The sequence below is a fragment of the Ranitomeya variabilis genome, chromosome 4 (assembly GCF_051348905.1).
Source record: "Ranitomeya variabilis isolate aRanVar5 chromosome 4, aRanVar5.hap1, whole genome shotgun sequence".
NCBI lineage: Eukaryota > Metazoa > Chordata > Amphibia > Anura > Dendrobatidae > Ranitomeya > Ranitomeya variabilis.
The window spans coordinates 438,339,915-438,364,705 of record NC_135235.1 but is presented as its reverse complement, the minus strand read 5'-3'; the positions used below and the strand labels follow the sequence as shown (position 1 = coordinate 438,364,705).

General features: G+C 43.1%; 1 protein-coding gene across 4 annotated transcripts in view; it reads right to left on the bottom strand.

The window, feature by feature from the left end:
• Positions 1 to 4,143: 4,143 nt before the first annotated feature.
• Positions 4,144 to 24,791, bottom strand: part of EPN3 (epsin 3) — a 107,252-nt gene continuing 86,604 nt past the window's right edge. For all 4 annotated transcript variants that reach the window (XM_077251457.1, XM_077251456.1, XM_077251455.1 and 1 more), the window contains exons 5-10: positions 22,440 to 22,544; positions 19,224 to 19,356; positions 15,059 to 15,238; positions 11,710 to 11,808; positions 11,350 to 11,562; positions 4,144 to 4,649 (exon numbers count right to left, since the gene is read on the bottom strand). In XM_077251457.1, coding sequence (XP_077107572.1) covers positions 4,294 to 4,649; positions 11,350 to 11,562; positions 11,710 to 11,808; positions 15,059 to 15,238; positions 19,224 to 19,356; positions 22,440 to 22,544 — 1,086 coding nt within the window. In that variant the 3' untranslated portion in view covers positions 4,144 to 4,293. The remainder of the gene's footprint in view (positions 4,650 to 11,349; positions 11,563 to 11,709; positions 11,809 to 15,058; positions 15,239 to 19,223; positions 19,357 to 22,439; positions 22,545 to 24,791) is intronic.

Below are 24,791 nucleotides of genomic sequence, written 5' to 3'. Positions count from 1 at the left end.
ACAGATACCTCACACACACGTAACACATACACACCACAGATACCGCACACACACGTAACACATATACACTACAGATACCTCACACACATGTAACACATATCCACTACAAATACCTCACACACGTAACACATATACACTACAGATACCTCACACACATGTAACACATATACACTACAGATACCTCACACACATGTAACACATACACACCACAAATACCGCACACACACGTAACACATATACACTACAGATACCTCACACACATGTAACACATATCCACTACAAATACCTCACACACGTAACACATATACACTACAGATACCTCACACACATGTAACACATACACACCACAGATACCGCACACACACGTAACACATATACACTACAGATACCTCACACACATGTAACACATACACACTACAAATACCTCACACACATGTAACACATACACACTACAGATACCTCACACACATGTAACACATACACACCACAGATACCGCACACACACGTAACACATATACACTACAGATACCTCACACACATGTAACACATATCCACTACAAATACCTCACACACGTAACACATATACACTACAGATACCTCACACACATGTAACACATACACACCACAGATACCGCACACACACGTAACACATATACACTACAGATACCTCACACACATGTAACACATACACACTACAAATACCTCACACACATGTAACACATACACACCACAGATACCGCACACACATGTAACACACTACAGTTACCCCACACACGTAACACACACTACAGATACCTCACGCACATGTAACATACACACATGTGACACATACACACTACAGATAACACACACACACTCTGTGCTGCAGCAGAGGCTGATACCATGTGCAGCTCCTTCTGCTCACAGCAAGCACTTTCTCAGCACCTCCCCCGCTCTCTCCTTCTGTCGGGACTGTGGACCAGAACAGCAGAAGATGTGACGGTGGGGTGGGGAACTGAGCAGCTTCTCTATCTGTCCCTGGGAGCAGCACACACACGGAGATATTCCTGACCTTGCAGCTTGATTGCAGGCTCTCTCCCTCAGAGGCGCCCAGTGCAGGGGGACAGGCCAATCAGCTCTTCTATCAATCTGATGCTCATTGGCCAGTGTTCTTCTCCAGCAGGCACGCCCCGTTTTTGAATGGCTGAACCCGGCGCAGCAAAAAATAAATAAATCAGTGCATAGAAAAATGTCTGCTCCCCCTCATGCCCTATCGCCTCACTAGACTGGAAGAAGTGGGCGGTCTGATGTCCTGATCACAGGCTGCAGCGGGAGGCATGGCCGGAGCAGCACAGCACAGCGCGGCCCCTCATCCTGTTTCTATGTTACCTCGCTGCAGCGCTACTGATCAGGACATCAGACCTCCCACTTCCTCCTTTCTAATACAGTGCGATCAGTGTACAAGGGAAGCAAATGCCGCCCGGCGTGCTGGCTGCTGAAGTGAACTCTGGAACGCCCACTAGCAATGCGGAGGGGGCGATATGTCTAGCGGCCCATTACAAGGACCGGCCCTTCTGGCATTTGCCAGAAATGCCCTATGGCCAGTCCGGCCCTGCCTATCCCCTTTCTATAATAATGTCCTCTGTACTAGACCTCTTTAGCAAAATGTCCTCCATCATGGCCTCTTCCTGTAATAATGTCCTCAATCTTGGTACCTTTTGTTTAATAATATCCTTCCAGTAATAAAGTCACTAGTGATGAGCGAATATACTCGTTGCTCGGGTTTTCCCGAGCACGCTCGGGTGGCCTCAGAGTATTTGTTAGTGTTCGGAGATTAAGTTTTCATAGCGGCAGCTGAATTATTTACATCTATTAGCCAGCTTGATTACATGTGGGAATTCCCTAGCAACCAGGCAAACCCCACATGTACTCAGCCTGTCTAATAGCTGTAAATCATTTAGCTGAGGCGATGAAAACTTAATCTCTGAACACTAAGCAAGTTCATAACAGCCGACATGTGCCAGAAAAGATGTGAGCTCAACGCCGGAGCCACATCAAAGGGAAGGAGTCCGACATCAGCACACTATTACCCCCGATGTCAGAAAGGGGCTAAAAAGAAATAAACAATTATTCTTACCTTCCCTCGCTGACATAGCAGCTGCTTCATTTTCGCTCTGCTCTGTTGATATGGCTGTCAATCAGCATGACATCGGCAGTCATGACCTGTCTACAGAGCAGACTGGAAGAGGAAGAGCTGATCTGTTGATGTCAAGCAGCAGAATCGCCATCAGGGGTAATATATGACCTCCTTAAGCTGGCACCGGGCAGAACAAGTAGGTAGTTAGCAACTACCTTCCTGTTAGTTCTTAGACATATAGTAAAAAAATAACATGGTCATGGAGCGCTATTCTTTCTGTCAAAATGAAGGAAATTAGGATTGATCAAAATAAGACCAATTATAATTTTATGTCTTCATGTCATGCACCAGTTGTATTCATGGTACTATGGATTAAACAAACCGGTGTGTTTTTCGTCATAATCGCAGTCTTCTAATGTTATGGTTGTTATTGTAGTAATATACCAGAACATTCTATGCAATAACATTCCAATCTCTGCCACCGCTATCTTTTCCAAGAATGAAGGGTCTAGGGTCCCCTTGGCTTATACCCTGCACAGTGGCACTCCTGGTAACACTCTGAGCATGGTACTGTGGCCTAGCCTCATCCCTGCATAGTGGTGGCATGGAGCATTGCCGCGTAGGGAAAACCAGTGAAGAAGAAGCGGTACCTAACAGCACTTCTACTCAACACTAAAATTTACAGTCTAGGAGGCTTGTAAATATGTTACATTACTTATACTGATCATCATTTACAGTCATTTAGTTTCATAATAAACTCACTACACAGCTTAGCTCTTATAATGCTGTGGAGAAGCTAGTTTTTACTACATCAAATAAAAAAGTGTCTGACAACATCATATTCCAGAAGGAGAGTCATCAAAGCAAACACTGAACCAGCAAGGAATTTTCTGAGAAATTACAGTTCTAAAGCCTTGTGATTAAAGGCTGGGCTACAACACAGGTTGCAACTCAGGATTGCTACAAAATGAGTAATGCAATGTATTTGCAAAGTTATTCAATATGGAAATTATAAGGAAAATGTCAAATGATTCTATGATTCACTTGCTTTGTGAAAAACAGAAATAAATGGCTACATCATTGTATTGTAGATTCCTTGATAGGGAGTTGATCCAGGGAACTAGTCTGATTGCCGTATGTGGAGTCGGGAAGGAATTTTTTTCCCCAATGTGGAGCTTACTATTTGCCACATGGTTTTTTTTGCCTTCCTCTGGATCAACATGTTAGGGCATGTTAGGTTAGGCTATGGGTTGAACTAGATGGACTTAAAGTCTTCCTTCAACCTTAATAACTATGTAACTATTGCACTCGAGTCATAGTGATGCCAACATGACCATTGCTTGTCAGTGGACTGCGAAAAAAACTGATACAAAAATCCATCAGGTTTTATTACTGTCAATTTGGTACCATCAATATTAACAGGTAAAATAAAAGCAAAGTAAATGATAGGGTTAATTTCACTATTCCAGTCCCATTTCACTTTGTAGGTTGCCCATAGGTCCAGATGATTATTGGTGGTCAGCCATAAAAACCACACATGCAGCATCCATAATCTTCTGGCAGGGGCCACCGAAGGAGAAATGTGGTATTTCATGTTGGCAAATCAAATGAATAGCCAACCATGTATTAAATGGAGCTGTCATCTGAGTAACAGGAACAAAACAACAAATGTATCAACACGGTGTATAGAAAAGTAATGTTTCGAGAAGTTTTATAAGTAAAAAAATAAGACAAGATTATTGAGTGTTGCAAAATGAAAGAAAGTTTCCAAACATTGCCATCTAAAAGAAAACTTTTGTTACATAGCCTCAGTCCAAAGAATGATTGTTGCTGTGATTCAGCAATTATGTTAATAAACTCGGTAATAATAGCAACTTGACAGGCAAGAATTGTTACCCTAAATCTCAGAGTTCTTCCTTCCACTTAGCGGTGACCCAGATTCATAATTATCACTCATTAAAAACCTATATACCACATAACGACTTCATAATTTTAAAAATAATTAAACTCACACCAACCAGCATGTCTTTCTATTGAAAATATATTGTTTTATGATTTGTAAGCTGCAATAATACAGAACGAATACATTGTTTTTATCCCGGTAACAAGAAGTTGTAGTGTATGCACTAAAATAAATGAAGCTTTCATCTACAAATAAGAAAGTGGACCCCACACCATCAGAGAAAGGGGTTGTTTGAACCGTGTGCAGGATTGGGGTTAGGCAATATTTGTTGGGGTGAAGCAGCAGGTAGTTGATTCAATGGTACCACTGGAGTGTATGAGAAATTCAGGGAAGGGTAAATACTGGGGAAAGCTTGGAGCTGCACTGGAAGTGGTATGGTGGTTGGCACTGGAGAAATGGTCCTTAAATTGTTAATTCCAGTATCCATTGAGTTAGTTGGTAAAAGACTGATATTCTGAATTGGCATTTGTGCTCCTGTAGTTGGCATAGGAGAGGAAGCTCGGATTTGGTTGAGAGAGGGTTTCTGGTCTCCATACTGAAAAGGGTTGGTGGGTGATGGTTCTTTCAAACCTACAGGAAAATTTCAAAATAAATGTGTTAGTCCAAAACTATTCTAATATGGTCTTCTGCAAGAAAATAGAAATGGGGCAGCAATTTTAGGTTCCCAGATAGATCCCTCTCTGAAATCTCTCAGTCTAATCCACATGCCTATAACTTTGAGCTACACTTTCTGTCACTGTACATCAATATATAATTGGATCACACACAGAAATACAGTAAGGCATTTTGCCCTTTTCATTTGACCTACATCTGAGCATGTAAGCTCATAAGACTAAGTGCTGGAACTACAGATTTTACTAAGAAACTAAATGGCAATGCACAGTTCATCCACAGATCAGCTGTAATGGCTTTTGATAAAAAAACAAAACTGTCAAAAAACCATCGAGGAACTTGTTAAACAGAATACTTGTAAATGTTGCTAAATATTTAATGTAGAGGACTTCTGTCATGTATGACCATTAGGCCACGTTCACACGTTGAGTATTTGGTCAGTATTTTACATCAGTATTTATTCCACTACTGATTTTGGCTTACACATACAGATGTAAAACACTGACCAAATACTAAATGTGGCCTTATAGTGAGAGTACTAGTGTTGAGCGATACCGTCCGATACTTGAAAGTATCGGTATCGGAAAGTATCGGCCGATACCGGCAAAGTATCGGATCTAATCCGATACCGATACCCGATACCAATACAAGTCAATGGGACTCAAGTATCGGACGGTATCCCTGATGGTTCCCAGGGTCTGAAGGAGAGGAAACTCTCCTTCAGGTCCTGGGATCCATATTAATGTGTAAAAGAAAGAATTAAAATAAAAAATATTGCTATACTCACCTCACCGAGGGAACCGGCAGCGTTCTTTGCTTAAAATTCGCGCGTTTACTTCCTTACGTGAAGTCCCGGCTTGTGATTGGTCGCGTGCCGCCCATGTGGCCGCGACGCGACCAATCACAGCAAGCCGTGACGTAATTTTCAGGTCCTTCTAGGCATTCAGTATTTTAAAATTACGTTCCGGCTTTGTGATTGGTCGCGTCGCGGTCACATGGGCGACGCGACCAATCACAAGCCGTGACGTCACGGGAGGCTGGAAACGCGCGCATTTTAAAATGCGCGCGTGTCCAGCCTCCCATGACGTCACGGCTTGTGATTGGTCGCGTCGCCCATGTGACCGCGACGCGACCAATCACAAGCCAGAACGTAATTTTAAAATCCTGAAGGACCTGAAATTACGTCACGGCTTGCTGTGATTGGTTGCGTCGCGGCCACATGGGCGACGCGACCAATCACAAGCCGTGACGTCACGGGAGGCTGGACACGCGCGCATTTTAAAATGCGCGTGTGTCCAGCCTCCCGTGACATCACGGCTTATGATTGGTCGCGTCGCCCATGTGACCGCGACGCGACCAATCACAAAGCCGGAACGTAATTTTAAAATACTGAATGCCTAGAAGGACCTGAAAATTACGTCACGGCTTGCTGTGATTGGTCGCGTCGCGGCCACATGGGCGGCACGCGACCAATCACAAGCCGTGACGTCACGGAAGGAAGGAAACGCGCGCATTTTAAGCAAAGAACGCTGCCGGTTCCCTCGGTGAGGTCCAGGCTGCGTCGGAGAGGTGAGTATAGCAATATTTTTTATTTTAATTCTTTCTTTTACACATTAATGTTGTTTCGATACCGATACCCGATACCACAAAAGTATCGGATCTCGGTATCGGAATTCCGATACAGCAAATATCGGCCGATACCCGATACTTGCGGTATCGGAATGCTCAACACTAGAGAGTACCCTTTGCATGATTTGTATACAGCATATTTTAATAATTTCTAATATACATTTCTAAACATTAAAACTGCAGCAAAAAGAAGGAAAATTTTTGAAAATTATTGAAAACCACAAGATTGATAGACATGTTACTGATATGCAAATGATGAAAAAATGTTAACAAAATTTTCTGAACCTCTCAGTTCAACACTCAATTCAGTGTTCAGTAGGAACAGCACGTGCTTAGAAGCACATGCACTTACAAATCTTGCACCTTGGCATGCTATCAATGAGGTCATTGATGGCTGTCTGAGGAATGTTCTGCCATATTTAATGCACTTGGGCACAGAAATCATCAAGATCCGCTGCTGGAAGTTCTCTTTGCCTTTGCCAACCAATGACATCCTATAAGTGCTTGATGGGACTTGATGTTTAGGCAATGCAGGCTACTCATGATGGCATTATCAACATGTGACCTGGCATTGTTGTATTGAAAACCATATCCAGAGAAACTTTGGAGAAATGGCCGTACCACTGATTCCACAATTGATCCATTCTATACTGCAAATTAAATTGGACATCTCATATGAGGACGAACGTGTCAAACAGTGTCTATACAAACCACCAGACGTTTGCATGACATTGGGCTATGAGGTGAGCATCCAGCTACAGGTTGTAACAACTCTGCTGGCATCACTGCATGGCCTCCCATCCCCCACCTGCATTACACTCAAACTCACTTACTTCTCTGGGCCTTGTTGTGACTTCTCTCTGCTGCCAGTTCCATGCTGTGTGCCTCATGTCTGCTGTTTGCTCTGTGCATGCTATCTGTGTGCATAGGGGGGCGGCGCCGGCAACTCCTGTGTCTTATAGAGACTGTGTGCACCTTGCTAAGGTGTCCCTGGCCAATCGCCATGAGGCTTCCTGTATTTAAGACATCCCCACCCATTGGTGGGGGCCTGTGCAACTTACTCCCTCAGTCAGTTCTTAGCTGCTAAGGTGCCAGGCCCTGTCTCGCTTACTCTGTGTCCTGTGTAGCCACCCAGAGGGGCTTAGTACCCTGGTCTATGTCCTTGTGTAGCCACCCAGCGGGGCTTTGTACCCTGGCCTATGTCTGCCACCCAGAGGGGCGTCGTACCCTGGCTTGTGTCCATGTCTTTGTGTCTTGTCCGGTTCCTGACTTTGTCTTAGCTTAGTCTTGCTCCTATGTCCGTTTGTATCCCTGCCTTGGTTTCCTTTCCCTGCTGTGCGTACTCTGTGTCTTGCTTTGCCCTGCTCTGCCCTCTGTGTCTTGCTTTACTCTGCTTTCGGCTCCGCTCTCTGCAACCTTGCTTTGCTCCTTGCTCTGCATTCTGTTACCTTGCTCTGCACTCTGTGGTTTGGCTCTTGGCTCTGCACTCTGTGTCTTGCTCTGCAGTCTGACTTTGCTCTGCGCTCAGTTCTGCCCTCTGTGGCTTTGCTCTCAGCTCTGCTCACTGTAGCTTTGCTCTTCACTTTGCTCTGTACTCTGACTTTGCTCTGCACTCTGTGGCCCTGTTCTGCGGCTCCTCTCAGCTCTCGCTCTGCGGCTCCGCTTCTTGCGGTTCTACCTGGCTCCGCTCCTTGCGGTTCTACCTGGCTCCGCTCCTTGCGGTTCTACTTCTCCCGCTCTTGGCTCCGCCTCCTACGTTTCTGCACTTGGCTCCACATCCAGCTCTTGGCTCCGCCTCCTGCATTTCTGTTCTTGGCTCTAGCTCCTGTGCTTTCGCTCTGCATCCGCTCTTGCGGTCTTTATCTACCTATTCTTAAGTCCTCCTGTCTAAACACGTTCTTACCTGTTTTACATGCCTGCCTGCAGACCGGTCCCTACCGGTTCTTCCAGTGTTCCAGTCTTGTCCGCCTGTCCTGCCAGAGAGCCAGCCATACCTGCCTGCCTACCAGAGAGCCAGCCCTGCCCGCCTGCCTGCCAGTGTCTCTGTTGTACCCGTCTGCCTGCCTGTGTCCCAGCCGTGCCCGCCTGTCTGCCTGAGTGCCAGCCGTGCCCGCTCGCCTGTCTATGTTCCGTTCCCCGGTGGGATCAGCAGCCACAGCCAGACACCACCCTGGAGTGGTACCTGGTAGCTTCCTATTGCACAAGTCTGAACTCACCATCAGAGGCTCCAGCGAACACCTAGGAAGCTACTTAGTTACGCCCCTTCCAGGGAAGTTTGGTCTGTGGTCCAGTGGGGCCACACCCCCACACGCCCGCGCCAACCAGTCTGGGCGCGAGCGTGACACAGGTGTTTCATTGTCCACCACTTCCAAAGGCTATCATGGTACAGAGCAAGATGGCAATGGAGAATGGAATTGAGGTGTATCCTCTTCAGCGATGAGTCCTGCTGATTTCAATGCAATGATAGATGAATACTGGTCTGGTGTCCATGTGGGCAACCACATGAAGAAGCCTACCCAAGAGAACATCTCACAGGTTCTACTCCCAGGATTATTGTGTGGGGTTGCAAAATGTACAGTAGTGTTGAACACATAATAATATAAAAAGGGAAGACAATACTAATTTGAACATACAGTCCCTTTAAAAGAAAAGTACTCAGATACTTCATGTAAAACACACCAAAAAACCTGTACATGTGTAAAAATGTGTATTAACATATGTCTCAACAAAAATAAGAGACCCGTCACAGCCAAAAAAAACTGTATAACCCTATTCTCAACCTAGTATTGTAACTACGTACTAGCAGAGGTTGGCACCCTAAGATACGAGAATGGTGTCCCGGTTCGACAGTGGCTCTCCCTTACTCCTCTGGTAATGTCCTGTCACTAGAGTATAGGTAGGTAATGTAATTAAGCTAAATTAATTATTCTACCTTCATTACAGTACCTATCTATACTCTAGTGACAGGACATTACAAGGGGTGTAAGGGAGAGCCGCCGTCGAGCATTCTCGTATCTTAGGATACTAACCTCCATTGGTAGTCACATTATTAGGTTGAGAATAGGGTGATACAGGGGTTTTTTGGGCTATGTCGGGTCTCTTATCATTTTTATCAAGTATTAATACAGTTTTACACCTGCACAGGTGCACAGGTTTTTCAGTGTGTTTTAGATGTAGTATATGAATAAAATTTATTTTTTTAGGGATTGTATGTGCAGCGCCCCAGAGTCCTGGTCATTGCAGTAATGTCATTCTTCCACCAGGGGGAGTGATGTTACGTTTGAAGGAAATAAAGGAAATCTCTTTACTAGGTATCACAAACCACACAACACACTTCTCACTCCAGTCCACCAGGGGGAGCTACGTTCCTATTACTAGGGCACTCCTCACAATTAGGTAAATCTGGTGGTCTGGATAGGAAGTTAGGCAGAAGCTGACTGGGCTTCACCCAGGCAGCACCTGTCAGGCAGACAGCGGGAAAGGAAGAACATCTAAGAGCTGCAGACAGAGTGGGTCCCTGACAGGGGTGAGATCCTGTGAGAGGCCTAGACAGAAGGCCACGGAGCTGCGCCTGCCCGATGTGCAGCAGCATCCTAAGAAAGAGACATTAGAAGAGAATTGTGTTACGGAGGATGTGAAAAGAAGTCATAGCACAGGAGAGGAATATCAGAGGGAGATCAGCCATGAGCAAGCTGCTTCCCTCTGAGGCGCAGGAATCCGGTAGCCAGAATACCGAGGGAGTAAGGATCTCTCAGCTTTACTTCAGAGACTGGCAGGACAGATAATTCCACGTTACCTGCCCGACCTATACCCAGGAGGCACAGTGGCAACTTGTGGGGGCCGGGGGCGTGCTAGAGTCCCTGTAAAAAGCCTCAGGCCACCAGTCATATGGGTTTGTCCTATCCTTACCATCAGGGGGACAGAGAGAAAGAAATAACATCTAGAACAGCAACATCAGTTGTGAGGACCTTACCAAGATGCTCAGCAGGGAGGTACTATAACACCCAGGCGCTAGAGAAAGGCTACTGATTTCAACCTGGATAAGGGGACTCTGGATTTGCCTTCAGACCGGCCGAACTCTGCCTGCCCTGTGATCTGGTGCTCTGAACTGTGGACGCTGAAGCCTTCAGTAAAGGTAAAGAGACTGCAACCTTGTGTCCTCGTTCTTCACTGCGCCTCCCACCATCCACTATCTACACTCTGGGAAGCCCTGGGGATACACTTTACCTGTGGGAAGGCAACACACATCCATAGCTGCCATTACATCACCCCAGCGGACCCCTAAGCAGCGTCGGTCACCCTGACCGAATACCACAGGTGGCATCACGAACATATCCCTTTAAAGACCTTTCCCCCATTTACAACGGATGTCCCTAGGGCTACGGACCAGGTCAGCCACCGTGACATCCCCAGTGAGAATCGAAGGACCCAATACCGAGTACCCCATAGCCCTACTGGGGGCGCTACATATGTTCACACTAATGTACAGTCACCCTACCGTTCTAGTCTTCATTCCAGATACACTAACAGCTTGGCATTACATTGATTTAGTTATGGAACCAGTGGTACTGCCATTTCTCCAAAGTATCCCAAAAGTAATTTCCTTAACATGACAACACCAGCTGTATGTTGCTCGTTCTACTGTGAGCAGCCTAAACGTGGTCTAAACATGCTACAATGGCCTGCAGTGTCTTCGGACTTGTCTACCATTCAACACACCTGGGATGTCAATTGCAAAGAGAGCTGTAAGTGGCAGATGATTTATGTGCCCAGGTGCATTTAATGTTTCAGAACATTCCTCAGACAAGGGAGGATTTTTGTGCATGGCGATCATACTGAATAAATCAAGTTGTTTTGAACATTTTCTTTGCAGTTTTTCACCATATGTATATCATTAACATGTCTATCTTCAATTCCATAACTTTTCCTTCTTCTTGTTACGATCTCAATGTTGAGGTGTGAAGAATTAATATAAAGATTTTTTTTTCCTTCTAGACCCTGAAATTTAGGCATCCAGCATTATACTTACCAGAAAAGAAGGGGTTTTTGTTTTTGACAAGATCACCATAAGATACAAGGCTATCGAAGTTTACTAGTGAACGGGCAGCAGGTTCCAAAAATAGTTCTGGAGTATTACTGCGAGGTTTTACACTGGTATCTAGCACGGGTTCTTCAGCCTCCAGATCAGTACTGTCTGCAGATGGCTTTGAAGTAGGTACAACATCTCCAAAGAGGTCCATGTCTGTAATACAAAAATATAGTAAATTATAGAATATACCGTAGTTTACATACTGTGCACTATAGCCATAGCCCTTTGACACTGTTACAACCTAAAGCATAATGTGACAATATACTGCATACACCCTATGGCTGGAAATGGACATCTTACCAAAAGAGTTTTCTGCTTTTAGAACTGGTGGTGGCTTGACATCTTTATCTGCAGTTGAAGGAGGTGCTGAAAATATGTCATAGATGGCATCCTCTGGACCTAAATTAATGAATATAAGAGAATAATTCAAAATAATCTCAAAAAGATTTGTAAGAATGTACTGTATAAGACTCTCTCAGTTTTGTATATTGCTCTAATAATATGTAATTAAAAGTGACGGGATGGCTCTGCTTTTTTGAGCATCGTGGTCACTTTATTTTCAGGCATCAATGGGGGTCCCAATAGTTGTGCCAAGAAGCAACTGATGATGCCTATGTAAGTTAATTTGCTTTTAAGGAAGATGGCAGATTTTAATATTTTGTAAAATGATGAAGCTGGAGTGAAAAAGGGTCCTCCTGACATCCCTCCTGTCCTGACATGCCTGTTTTAGCAAACAGTTGCATCTAACATGCAACATGCAATAAAAGTTTGGGAGCACCTCTTCTCGAACCTCGGCTTTCCTCTGTTATGCCTTCTGCATTATTATTAATATATTAACCTCTGGACAATATCATTCCCCTTGTCAAAATAGTGAGGGCATAATTGGTTGACTGTGGTCTAAATTCAAACAGGGGATGTCATCTGTTCAGACTCTGTAGACCAGCTATCAACCATGCACTGGATAATGGCAGTGTTACCTCCAAAGCATCTATAACATCAGGACAGCTGTTTGATTTAGAACTACGACTGGGGCCAACACCCAATGTCCTGATGCTGGCTGGAATGGGAGCATTGTGGACAGCAGTATCTAGAATCAAAGAAGCATCTAGAATCAAAGAGTAGTGATTAGTTTTAGTGTTGTAGTCTGGTTTGACTAACTTTAAGGGTCTGTTCTTTGATGGTAGGGTTTAAAAGGAATCCAAAGATGGCAGATAGGGGGTATTTAATTATACCCTTGGCTGTTATGACAACCCATCAGCACCATCTAATCCTAATGAGGAAACTCTGGGTAATATTATCCAGATCATCTAAACTGTGGAGGAAGTTACAGGTGGGTACTAGCTGTGAAATACAATCGTCATGTGCCCTGTATGTTACGGGCACAGCTTTTTAGCACCCACCATGTGATGAACATGTGAGGAAACAATTATGGGGGCTAGTTTAGAATCAGAATTAAATTTAGCCACTTCAGTATTTCATCAATATTTTTAGCATTATTCAAAAGCAAAAAAATCTAATAAAAACATTTACGATATAGCATTCAACAACTTGGTTGCACTATTGCGAATGAGTTGGATGGGTCACATTATTTTGAATGGTAACCCAAAACTACATAGTTAGAAACACCAAAGTGCACTATTTATGTAGCGCAGAAATGTCTGCAACATTTTTCCATCTTTTATCTTGGTTTTAAAAAAATTTATGAAAATTTCTAGCAAAACTGAGGTGTAAATGACGTCATACAAAGAGGCTCTCTGTTCTTTTCAGCTACACAATCCTCCCTATCCCCCTCCTTAATTTCTGATCCAAATAAAAGAGAAACCAGCTAAAATTTGCATTTGGGAGCCAAGAGTGTAATAATTGAAGGTTTTAATCGGTACACATAACTAACTTAAAATTTTATTTGAGATTGTCATTGGATTCTCTAACCTATCCCTTTTTATGTACAGGTAGTCCTCGACTTACAACGTTGATCCGTTCTTACACGGTGTCGTAAACCGAATTTCGATGTAAGTCGGATCATACGTTCATACAGTACTGTACCATAATAACAGTACAGTACTGCAGCACTTAGCCTATCCAAACACCTATCCTAACACAGTACCCTACATAATTAGGGTGTTATGGCATGCAGGAGACTCGTTTTCCTCTTGTAACCGGGTACAGTGTATAGTACTGGACTCTATTCTTCCGCCACTGCATGTAGTTGCAGTAGTTCGACTTAAGACGCAAAAACGCGTAAGTCGGAATGCGGTGTCGTATAAAGCATTGTAACCACGAAACGATGTAACTCGAGACCATTGTAACCCGAGGACTAACTGTACTTCATTATCAGCTATCTTTGAAAATTGCCAATTTTTTTAGCTATGTTTCATGTTTAGATCTAGTGCACCTTTACATATACTGTGGTTACTTTGAATTAAAATTAAAGTCTGATTGAATTCAAATTATTTTGTAAACATATAAAATATATTTTATATACCGTATTTTCCGGCGTATAAGACGACTGGGCGTATAAGACGACCCCCCAACTTTACCAGTTAAAATATAAAATCTTCTTAAAAGTCGGGGGTCTTCTTATACACCCTATGTCGTCTTATAGGGCCGGTGAATATGTGCCTTTTGGGGGGGGGGGGGAGTGATCCTGATGACGAGGGGGCGTCTCACAGGAAAGCGAGTATCCCCCATTACCTTATCGTAGCGGTGCAGCGTGGGGGTCTCAGTGCTGGGAGTGGCGGCGGCGGCTGCTGTGCTCTGGTGCGGCGGCTGCTGTGCTCTGGTGCGGCGGCTGCTGTGCTCTGGTGCGGCGGCTGCTGTGCTCTGGTGCGGCGGCTCCTCTTCTGTGTGGGGCCTCTGTGCTGTGCGGTGGCGGTGGCGGCGGCATATCTTTATCCAGTTGGGGCTCCTCCGGCATCTCCTTAGCCCTGGAGCCCCCGCCGCAACTCCATGAGTGCAATGCAGCGGCCATTTTCCCGGAGGCAGCTCAATAGGTGCGATGCGGTGGCCTCCGGGAAAATGGCCGCTGCTCAGATTCAGATCTCGTCCCGAAATCTCGGGACACGAGATCTGAATCTGAGCAGCGGCCATTTTCCCGGAGGCCACCACATTGCACCGATGGAGTTGCGGCGGGGCCTCCAGGGCTAAGGAGATGCCGGAGGAGCCCCAACTGGATAAAGATACGCCGCTGCCGCCGCCACCTCACAGCACAGAGGCCCCACACAGAAGAGGAGCCGCCGCACCAGAACACAGCAGCCGCCGCCGCTCCCAGCACTGACACCCCCACGCTGCACCGCTAGGATAAGGTAATGGGGATTACTCACTTTCCTGTGAGACGCCCCCTCGTCATCAGGATCACTCCCCCTCCCCACCCACCATATACACCGGCGTACAAGTCGATTCCCGGCGTATAAGACGACCCCCGACTTTTAAGAAGATTTTCGGAGGTTAAAAAGTCGTCTTATACGCCGGAAAATACGGTATATAAAATGAGTTCATCTCTATGTGCTAAACAGCTTCCAGCATCAATGTCATTTAGAAGCAAACATTGATAAAAGGCATATGGTAAACATGATAAAAGTTGTCAATGGCTGAAGTTCTGCTAAGAAACAATTAAGGTGAAATAAAAGGAACGGAAAATTGCCATACTCACTGTTTTTACTATCCCCCCAAGGATCAGATGGGGGGCTCTTTGGAATTTGTGGATCTTGCCAACCTGTTGGTTCATCAGAGCCAAAAATTATACTTTGACTTGGGTTATCTTCTTTTAACTGAGGACTTTGAGAAACAGTATCCCAGGGTAATAGAGAGGTGACAACACTCGAATTCTGATCTGAAATAAGAAGACAAATAAAAGAATAAACTATTGTACAAGGCTTCTCTGATCATGCATGTAAGGTAAGATGAGACCTTCACTCTAAGACTACTGTCACACTATCAGTATTTGGTCAGTATTTCACTTCAGTATTTGTAAGCCAAAACCAGGAGTGAGTCAAAAATGCAGAATTGGTGACATGTTTCTATTACACTTTTTCTACACTGTGTTCCAAATTATTATGCAAATAATATTTCCTCATATTTTCTCTAAATTACCTATCTGAATTGCAGTCATTGTTATTTTCCAGTCATCTACTATTCCAGTATAATTGCAATGTTTTGGAACAAACTGCCTATGAAAGCAGTATTTTTAAAAAAAAAATAAACACTCAAAATGCATGTTCCAAATTATTATGCACAGCAGAGTTTTCAACCTTTTTTATTTTATTTTGAATAAAAAAATGGTCAATTGTGAAGTTATAAGCATTATCAGCTTATTACAAAATGAAATCAAACAGTTTTCAAGTGAAAACTTTATTCTAGGTGATGTTACATTTGCACATAGGACCCCTTGTTCAAAAGAAGCTTCTGAACTCTCTCGTCCATTGAATTTGTCAGTTTTTGGATGGTTTCTGCTTCAATTGTTTTGCATGTGGACAGAATACCCTCCCAGAGCTGTTGCTTAGATGTGAACTGCCTCCCGCCATCATAGACACTCCTTTTGATGATGCTCCAGAGGTTCTCAATGGGGTTGAGGCCAGGGGAAGATGGTGGCCACACCATAAGTTTGTCCTCTTTTATGCCCATAGCAGCCAGAGATGCAGATGTGTTTTTTGCAGCATGAGACGGTGCATTATCATGCATGAAAATGATCTTGCTGCGGAAAGCACGGTTCTTCCTCTTGAACCATGGCAGGAAGTGTTTTTAGAAACTCCACATAGATTATGGAGTTCATCTTTACCCCTTCAGGGATCATAAAGGGGACCGACAATCTCTCTCCCCATGATTCCAGCCCAAAACATTACTCCACCTCCTCCTTGTTGGCGCCTTAGCCGTGTTTTCATGGGGTGTCCATCAAACAGCCATCCTCCACTCCATCCATCTGGACCATCGAGCGTTGCACGGCACTCATCGGTGAACAAAACAGTTTGGAAGTCAGTCTTCATGTATCGTTTGGCCCACTGGAGCCGTTTCTGCTTGTGTGCAGTGGATAGAGGTGGTTGACAGGATGGCTTACGCACCTCTGAAGGACCCTGCATCTTGTTGTTCTGGGGACGTTGGAGGCACCAGCAGCTTCAAAAACTTGTCTGCTGCTATGACAAGGCAGTTTTGCAGCTGCTCTTTTAACCTTAAGCAATTGCCTGTTGGAAAGAGTCCTCAATTTTTCCTTATCAGCACGCACACGTGTGTGCTGGGAATCAGCTACATACTTCTTGATTGTGCGATAATCACAATGAAGTGTCTTGGCAATGTTGATTGTAGTCATGCCTTGACCTAAATACTCCACAATTTGTTGCTTCTCAGCAGCCGACACATCCTTTTTCTTTCCCATTTTGGCCAAAAATGTAGGCTGCTTAATAATGTGGAACAGCCTTCTTAAGTAGTCTTGCCTTTATTTGGACACATCTGCCAAACTAATGTGCACAGGTATCTGCAATTGCTTTCAGTGATATAAAGAGCCCTGACACACATCACCATCAATGAGTTTAAATGAAAAACAAAAAAATTCTAACTTTATCACTCCTAAACTCTTTGTGCATAATAATTTGGAACACAGTGTATGTTTGTTCCTGACCTGGTTTTGGCTTACAAATACTGATGGAAAATTTTGACCAAATACTGATAGTGTGGCCATAGCCTTAAATTGTAGAACTTGTAAATTGTGGAATTTTTCGCTTTTTTTTCGTGTTTTTTCACGATAAAAACGCTATAAAAACTCATTAAAACCGCATGCATTATGCATCCTATCATTTAGAATGCATTCTGCAATTTTTGTGCACATGATGCGTTTTTTTTCCACGAAAAAAACGCATCGCGGTAAAAAAAGCAGCATGTTCATTAATTTTGAGTTTTTTTCGCGTTTTTCCCGCTATTCTATGCATTGGGAAAAAAACGCAAAAAAACCGCGGTAAAATCGCGGTAAAAACGCATGCGGATTTCTGGCAGAAATGTCCAGTTTTTGTCAGGAAAATTTCTGCCAGAAATCCTGACGTGTGCACATAGCCTGAGCTCTGAGCTCCTGTATGAGTGTAGGCATAGATCTCAGTATGGGCCAAGCAGAGCACTACAAAGTAGATTATTGTGTGACAAGAAAGCCTAAGGACCTAGACTCTCACTGATTGGGTTCGGGTACCAGAACTGTACCCGGATTCAAACCTGGATCCCATTCACTTGAATGGGGTGCCCGAACATCCAGCGTTTGCCACGCTGTCATGTGCATGACAGCACGGCAAGCACCACTTCTGATTGGCAATTAAATCTTCCCCGCCAGTCAGAGGGTGGCGGTTCCCACACTGTCAAAAGACAGCGTGAGCGCTCAGCTGTGATCGGAGGTATAAAGTTTACCTACGGTCACTGGTGTCAACTGATGGGACTACTGTTCCCACCATCCGATGCCTGCTGCTAATAACAGCGAGAGCAGGAGCGGCTGATGGGTGTATTCATTAGCCGACTCCTGCACTGTAAATAATTTTTTTTAAACAATGCCCTCATCTGTCAGCTTCAGCAAGGCTGGTTATCAAGAATAGAGGGGTCCCCACACCGTATTTTTTAATTATTTAAATAAATAATTTAAAAAAAACGGCATGGGGTCCCCCTCATTTTTGACAACCAGCCTTGCTAAAGCAGACAGCTTGGGGCTGGTAATCTCAGGCTGGTAAGGGGACATGGATATTGGCCCCCCAGCCTAAAAATAGCAGCCCGCAGCTGCCCAGAAAAGCAACATCTATTAGATGTGCCAATTTTGGCACTTTTCCTGGCTCTTCCCACTTGCCCAGTAGAGATGGCAAGTGGGGTTAATATTTGTGGGGTTGATGTCCCTTTTGTATTGTCAGGTGACATCAAGCCCACAGATTAGTAATGGAGAGGTGTCTATAAGACACCTCTCCATTACTAACCCTATAGTTGTATTGTAAATAAACTCACAGCCAGAATAAAGTCTTTTAATTGAAATAAAACATAATACACTTTTACTTTTTTCTTTAAAAATAACAAACACAGTTATACTCACCTAACACTATTCCACCAAAGCCCTCGCCTTTTGTTATAGCACAGGAATAAAAAAACAATATCCCTTACCTATCCATCATTCTGTCCCACGTCATAAGTTTTTCTCACAGCCCCCAGCTGTCTGCTTTAGCAAGGCTGGTTGTCAAAAATAAGGGGGACCTCACACCTTTTTTAAAATTATTTATATAAATAATTTAAAAATACAGCGAGGGGACCCCTCTATTCTCGACAGCCAGCCTTGCTGAAGCTGACAGCTGAGGGTTGCATTCCCCAGCTGTGAGTTTTGCCTGGTTGGTTATCAAAAATACAGGGGAACCCACCCCCTTTTTTTTAAATTATTTATTTACAGAGCAGGAGCCGACTATTGAGTACACCCATCAACTGCTCCTGCTCTCTCTGTTATTAGCTGCAGCAGGCGTCGGATGATGGGAGCAGCTGACATCAGAGATTGGAGGTTATCTTTATACGGCAACAAACCATGGCAACAAACACAGGTCTTTTTCACGTCATTTTTGCTATTTCTGCCCCTACAAATTTTTTGGTGAAGACTTAATAGAACAGTAATGCCAGAATATTTACTTCCTAGAGGTCCCACAAAAGATATTCTGTAACATCACTAATTCAAAGAAAACTGAATCAGCTTTTCAGCTGCTGATGAGAAGACATCACAATAGCTCTTATTATGAATTAAGCAATTATCTCTATGAGAGATACCATCATGTAACAATGTAGAATAAGTAAGTCCCAATCTTGTTCTGTACGTAGTCACTTACTCGATGTTCCCCAAGCTGGAAAGAAAGAGCTTGTGTTCATTGATGAATCAGAGCTAGCAACTTGGGAGTCCCAAATACTTGACGACGGAGGTTGTGGAGGCCCAAAAACATCGATAAGATCATATAGATGTGTCTGGAAGAAGAAATAATTTATTCGTTGATTAAATGAGACTGGGAAATCAAATATTGCTTCCCAGCAACTTCAAAACTTCTTCAGTTACTGATTCTGGAGATATTTGGGGTGAAGGAGCAGTAGGCAAGAACACAATGGTTTTCTTGCAATAGCTGCACAGAAATAAATATGGGAAAGAATACAGAAATTGTGAAGAGGATTTTTAGAGACGCACTTTACCAATCAGTATTCACATACCAGTGAGTCACTGTAGGGGAAGGCAAGAAAAAAGATTAAGTGGGCATGAAGTGATGATAATAGGAATTTCAGTGTTTGTTATGGATACACATGGATGTACCAACAAATTTACTGTTGGACTTGCACAATGAAGGTTTCCCCTTCAAGAATGATAAAGCAAAATGGAGTTTTGTTGGAAATGTATTAAAATAAGCATTACATTGTAGAAATCAGCTTCATTCATATCCAGGATATGTGATATTCTTGTTGCTATAGTATTCTCTGACAAAAAAAATAAATGTTTTAGGCATATACCGTATGATTTTGAAAATTATTTTCCATATTGTGTTACAAAGCAACATGATTTCTAAGGTGTGTTCCCCCTTTCAGTACAATTGGCTATGTTGTCTACAAATCTAGTATCTTATTATACCATAATACTATATTTTCATTTACTTTTTAGTTTCTTTCTATTTTCTTTATTATGTGCATCATATGTACGATTCTCTTGCTCCCTGTAAGCTGAAAATAATCAGACTATTGAAGGATCCTATTATGACTTTATCTTTACTACAACTAAGGTATTTGGAGTGCGAACTCCAAATACATTATAAATTGTGTATATACACATAATGTTTGCATTTATATTTATGATGGATATTGGTTATGTATATTCTATGAGCAGACCTGTCTGAGTAGTGATATGTTACCAAGCCACAAAAAATCATAAGTCCATTCAGGACAGTACACCATTGTCCTGAAACCTTCAGCAAGCTCATCTGCTTGCTGATGGTTTCCCTGACACAACACACTTTTTAACTGCTGCACAAAATTAAAAAACGAATATAATTTGTAACTGAAGTTAGAACAGGGTTAGTTTTGCAAAACTACAGCTCACAGAATACTCCATCAGGCTGCCTTTTTTTTAGCTTAGCTACAGCTGGAGAGCCATGAGTTGGATACAACTGTTCTATCTGGCTAAACCTCATGACAGATGAAATCTTGCAAATAAAGTCTTTTTGATGTTAATAAAAAAACATATCTGTCACAAGTTTACATGAAGTTAACTAATATTCCTATAACATCCCACTTCATACAGAAAATTGACCTGAAATAGTCACAAACTATGTTGTTATCCTTTTACAATTTTTAAGAGTCAGATTCTTTCTGTTTAATAAGGTCACCGCGGTACACGGCAGGGATTAGGTATTTGGCTGTAAATCTTTCCATTAGTCAGAAATATCATAGTCATTACTGGATTGAAAACAAATCAGACTAGTCATATGCCAGTACCTGTATATCAAGGGAGAGCGAACAGCAGTAAAGCTCCTCTAACTCAGTATTTAGCCATACAGAGCCTAATGTAACTGAATTATCTCAAAACTACATTTTAGAAATAATACAAATGGTTCTGATATCAGGGGCACTCTCATGAGGACAACATATCCCAAACATAATTATTTAAAAGATTTTAAGGGGGACCTTAAAATGTATTTGCAGGAGCATACCACTCCCCTGCCTCCCAACTTCCTGCTTGCCAGAGGATGGTGATGTTGTTATGGACAGTACAGACCAGTGGCTTATTTGCACCACTAGTCCGTACTCTGTGCTCCTCCAATGTTGCGAACAGAGGCAGCTTTGCTTCTGCAACATCGGAGGAGAGTAGGGGAACTGAATCTGCCTGGATCCAGCAATCCGGTAAGCTTCACAGCAGTAACTATAGCAAAGAACTTGTAAACTCTGTGTTCCTTGCCTAAGAGAATGTCGACAGATTACAGAGGTGGCGGATAACCTAGGCAAAGAACAGTAAACCATGAAATTAAAAATTCCACTATTTTTATGAACAGAGAAGATTTTTTAAAAGAGAGAAATTGCAAAGTTGGTTGCTTTTACATGAACTTTGATATGTTACCCATTTAATAATATGAGGCAACCCCTTTGAAGACAACCAGTCATCTCTCCTGATAAGTCTGTTTCACTAAATAACTGTATTCGTTATAGAAAGGTTCTTGAGCAGCTCTACTTATAACTATATTACTGCTATTCCTCTGTTATTCCTCCTAGAAATATATAAATTAACACCTAGGTGTTACTAGTTAGGGGTGTGAACATTAACAAATTGACATTATCTAATCAATGGTGAGTTTGTAGGGCAATGGTCCCCAACCTTTTTTAACTTGAGAGCCACATTCAAGTCTAAGAAATGGTCGTGAGCCACATTTAGCCTCCACCCCTCTCTCCACACACTAGTGACACTCAGAATCCACTATGATCTGTATGATGATAGCCAAAGCTTCCCCACAGAAAGTAAACTAAGACCTTGTGGCCCCCTCCCATATAAGCAGTATACTTATATACAAGGGTTCCTACTTTACCCCATTCAGTATTCTGATATGATGCACCCTCACCACACTATTACATCTATTACATCCATATTCAAGTACCTGATATCACTAGCAGTATCATCCTTTCTCCAGCTTACAATATTCAGTTCTTTCCCCGGTCTCCTCTGCCAGTGTATGCACATCCTGATCTGTCCTTCTATACTGGCCACTCACAAAATTCACCAATTGAAGACCTTCTCTTTATAACAGGTTGCTCTCCCTGGTGCTAATGCACCAAGCTGGCAGACAGCTGTAAGCCACATATCATAAGACCACGAGCCACATCTGGATCCCAAGCTACAGATTGAGGACCCCTGGTGTAGAGACATGCCTTTTTGACTAAAAGAACACCAAGTTGTGAATGTATTCATTAATCAGGATGAGTAACAGAGGAACTGAGCTATCGGTAAAGATGCTCTATAATGGTTATTTCATTGGAAATACCAGTATTTGCTATAATAGGCTGATGGCAGGTTTCATTACCTCATTTTTCTTCATAGTTTCCTTCTCATCGTTGTCCCCTGTCAACTGCGTCTCTAATAAAGCCTTCCCAATCAATGATATTTCACCCTGTATAGATCGTTGTTCCTAAACAAAGATGAGACATGGTCATAATCACATAGCATGATGCACATAGACCTACAACCAACTTTTAATAGACATTTTCACAAAAAATTTGTGTATTCGTGTTTGTTGTAATTGTCAAATTTTAATGGCACACTTCCATTGGCCATACAATGACTTACCCTAAGAGGGTTTCCAGATAATACAAAGATTAGAAGTTTTAATACATTATAAGGTGTAAAGAAAACACACACGAGAGGAGTATACTTCTATCCCCCCGCAGTCACTAATCTGTGATGGAGCTTGCACAGTCAGAGCTCTCTAGTAGCCCCCTTACCCTCAGGTCAGTCAGGGAACTGCACCTAGGATAAGTAGTCGCCGGAGAGGCTGCCTTGTCACATACTGGTTATCGGGGCACTCTGCAGTGAGGGCTGTATATATATCACCAGTCCCAGGCCGGAAATATATATATATATATAAACCTTCGATCCATCACTGCCAGGAACCCCCAATAACACCAGGACAGTATGCTGCTACCAGTTCCTCGTTAGATATAAGCCCGGTCTGTTAACAAGCTTATATCAGGTCAGAAACCAACCCAGGTAGCGTATAAGTACTAGCCAGACTCATGGACATGGGAAATCGGGTTTCAAGATAAATGAGCAGCCCAAAATTAATTGATATTTTAATTGTCGAAAGGCGCACTAGATACTACAAATATATACAGAGTAATATGCAGAGATTACAACCAGAAGTAGAGATGAAAGTAGGGTACAGGTTGGGGATAGCAGTTATCTGTATGTGTCATGTTACCGCTTCTTATCACGTGTGGATAGAGGGAAGCTCTCGTATCCACAGGCACCTTCTTAGTTTCTGCTCCTTTCCCACACGTGATGTGACGTGGCTTCCATGGCAGAACAATGACAAAGGCTAAAGGTGGGTAGCTAGCTTTTAACCCCTAGCTCGCCCCCTCCCATATTTGCCACCGCCCCTCTGGGTTGGGCTGAATTCTTCTCCCTTGACCTCCTAGCTGAAATAATTCCCAATTTCTAGGATGAGTCATAACTTCCTAGGGGGAGGTCCAAACTGGACGACTGACATCTCAACGGGTTCATTGGGGCTGAAGCGAGAGTCCAAACTTGGGTTGGCTAATAGGTTCCGGAGAGCAAGTCTCGATAGCTCGGCATCCGGAACAGGAAATCCGGGAATTTCAATACATTACAACTTCACAAATCAGGATATAATCAGTCACATTGCTCTGTGGCTGCAAATCCTAGAAGTTGTTCTTCATCACATCAGAATTATTGAATGCCAACATACTCTCCTGTCCATGAGCACCACCTTGTTCAATTTGGTATATTTACTCACAAAATGTTATGTACTCAAATCGTGGATGTCTGGCATGCAGAGAGCAAGTGTAACTTTACAAAGTTCTGCACTCTTGCAGTTGAAAATGGGGAAATGTCCATTGAGCAGGATGTAAAGAATGTGCATAACTGCCACGTGATATTGGAACCAGACGTACTGCCCAACCATGGTTGTGTCACCACCTGGCCTGCTGGCAGTAGTGAATCGTGGCCATTCAAAACATTGACATCATGGCCCGTTTACTGTTCCTGGCTGTTGATGGTTAGTATACCTTGCAACACATTGGCTATTCCAACGAGTAGCCTAGGGTCCATGCTATATAAAAGTACAAAGCAGGGATGGCTATCTTCTTGAAATAATGTCAGCAAGGCATTCTTCATCAAGGCTGAGCTCAAGCCATCGTTTTAAAAAGCAATAGTATCTAGGTGGAAAAGCAGCAATTGTGGTGAACTTGAATATGTGGGAGTTGAATTTCCGCACAAATGGATCAATGAACACATCTTGAATTGATGTTTGCTGGCCACACATATGGATAATTAATGATGCAACAAAGAAGAGAAGGAAGAGTGTGAAAAGCAGTAGATGATTATGATAGTAATAGTGACAATGACCAGGCACTAATTGTAGATGCCGCCTGGCTACCAGAAAGACGATCATGAAGAAAAGGACAGCTTGAGCCTTGTTCATATTGTGGTCATTTTGCTTTTTCAATGTGAGCAGGTGATGCCACTTCACATGCTGATGGAGAGCCTTAGTTCCTGATTGACTAACGCTGGGATATCCACACCTGATTTTGTGACTGCAGAACCTGTACAATGCAAAGGAATTTCCAAATCCAAGATAATGGTATATACAGTGGATGAAATAAGTATTTAACAGGTCACCAATTTTCTAAGTAAATAT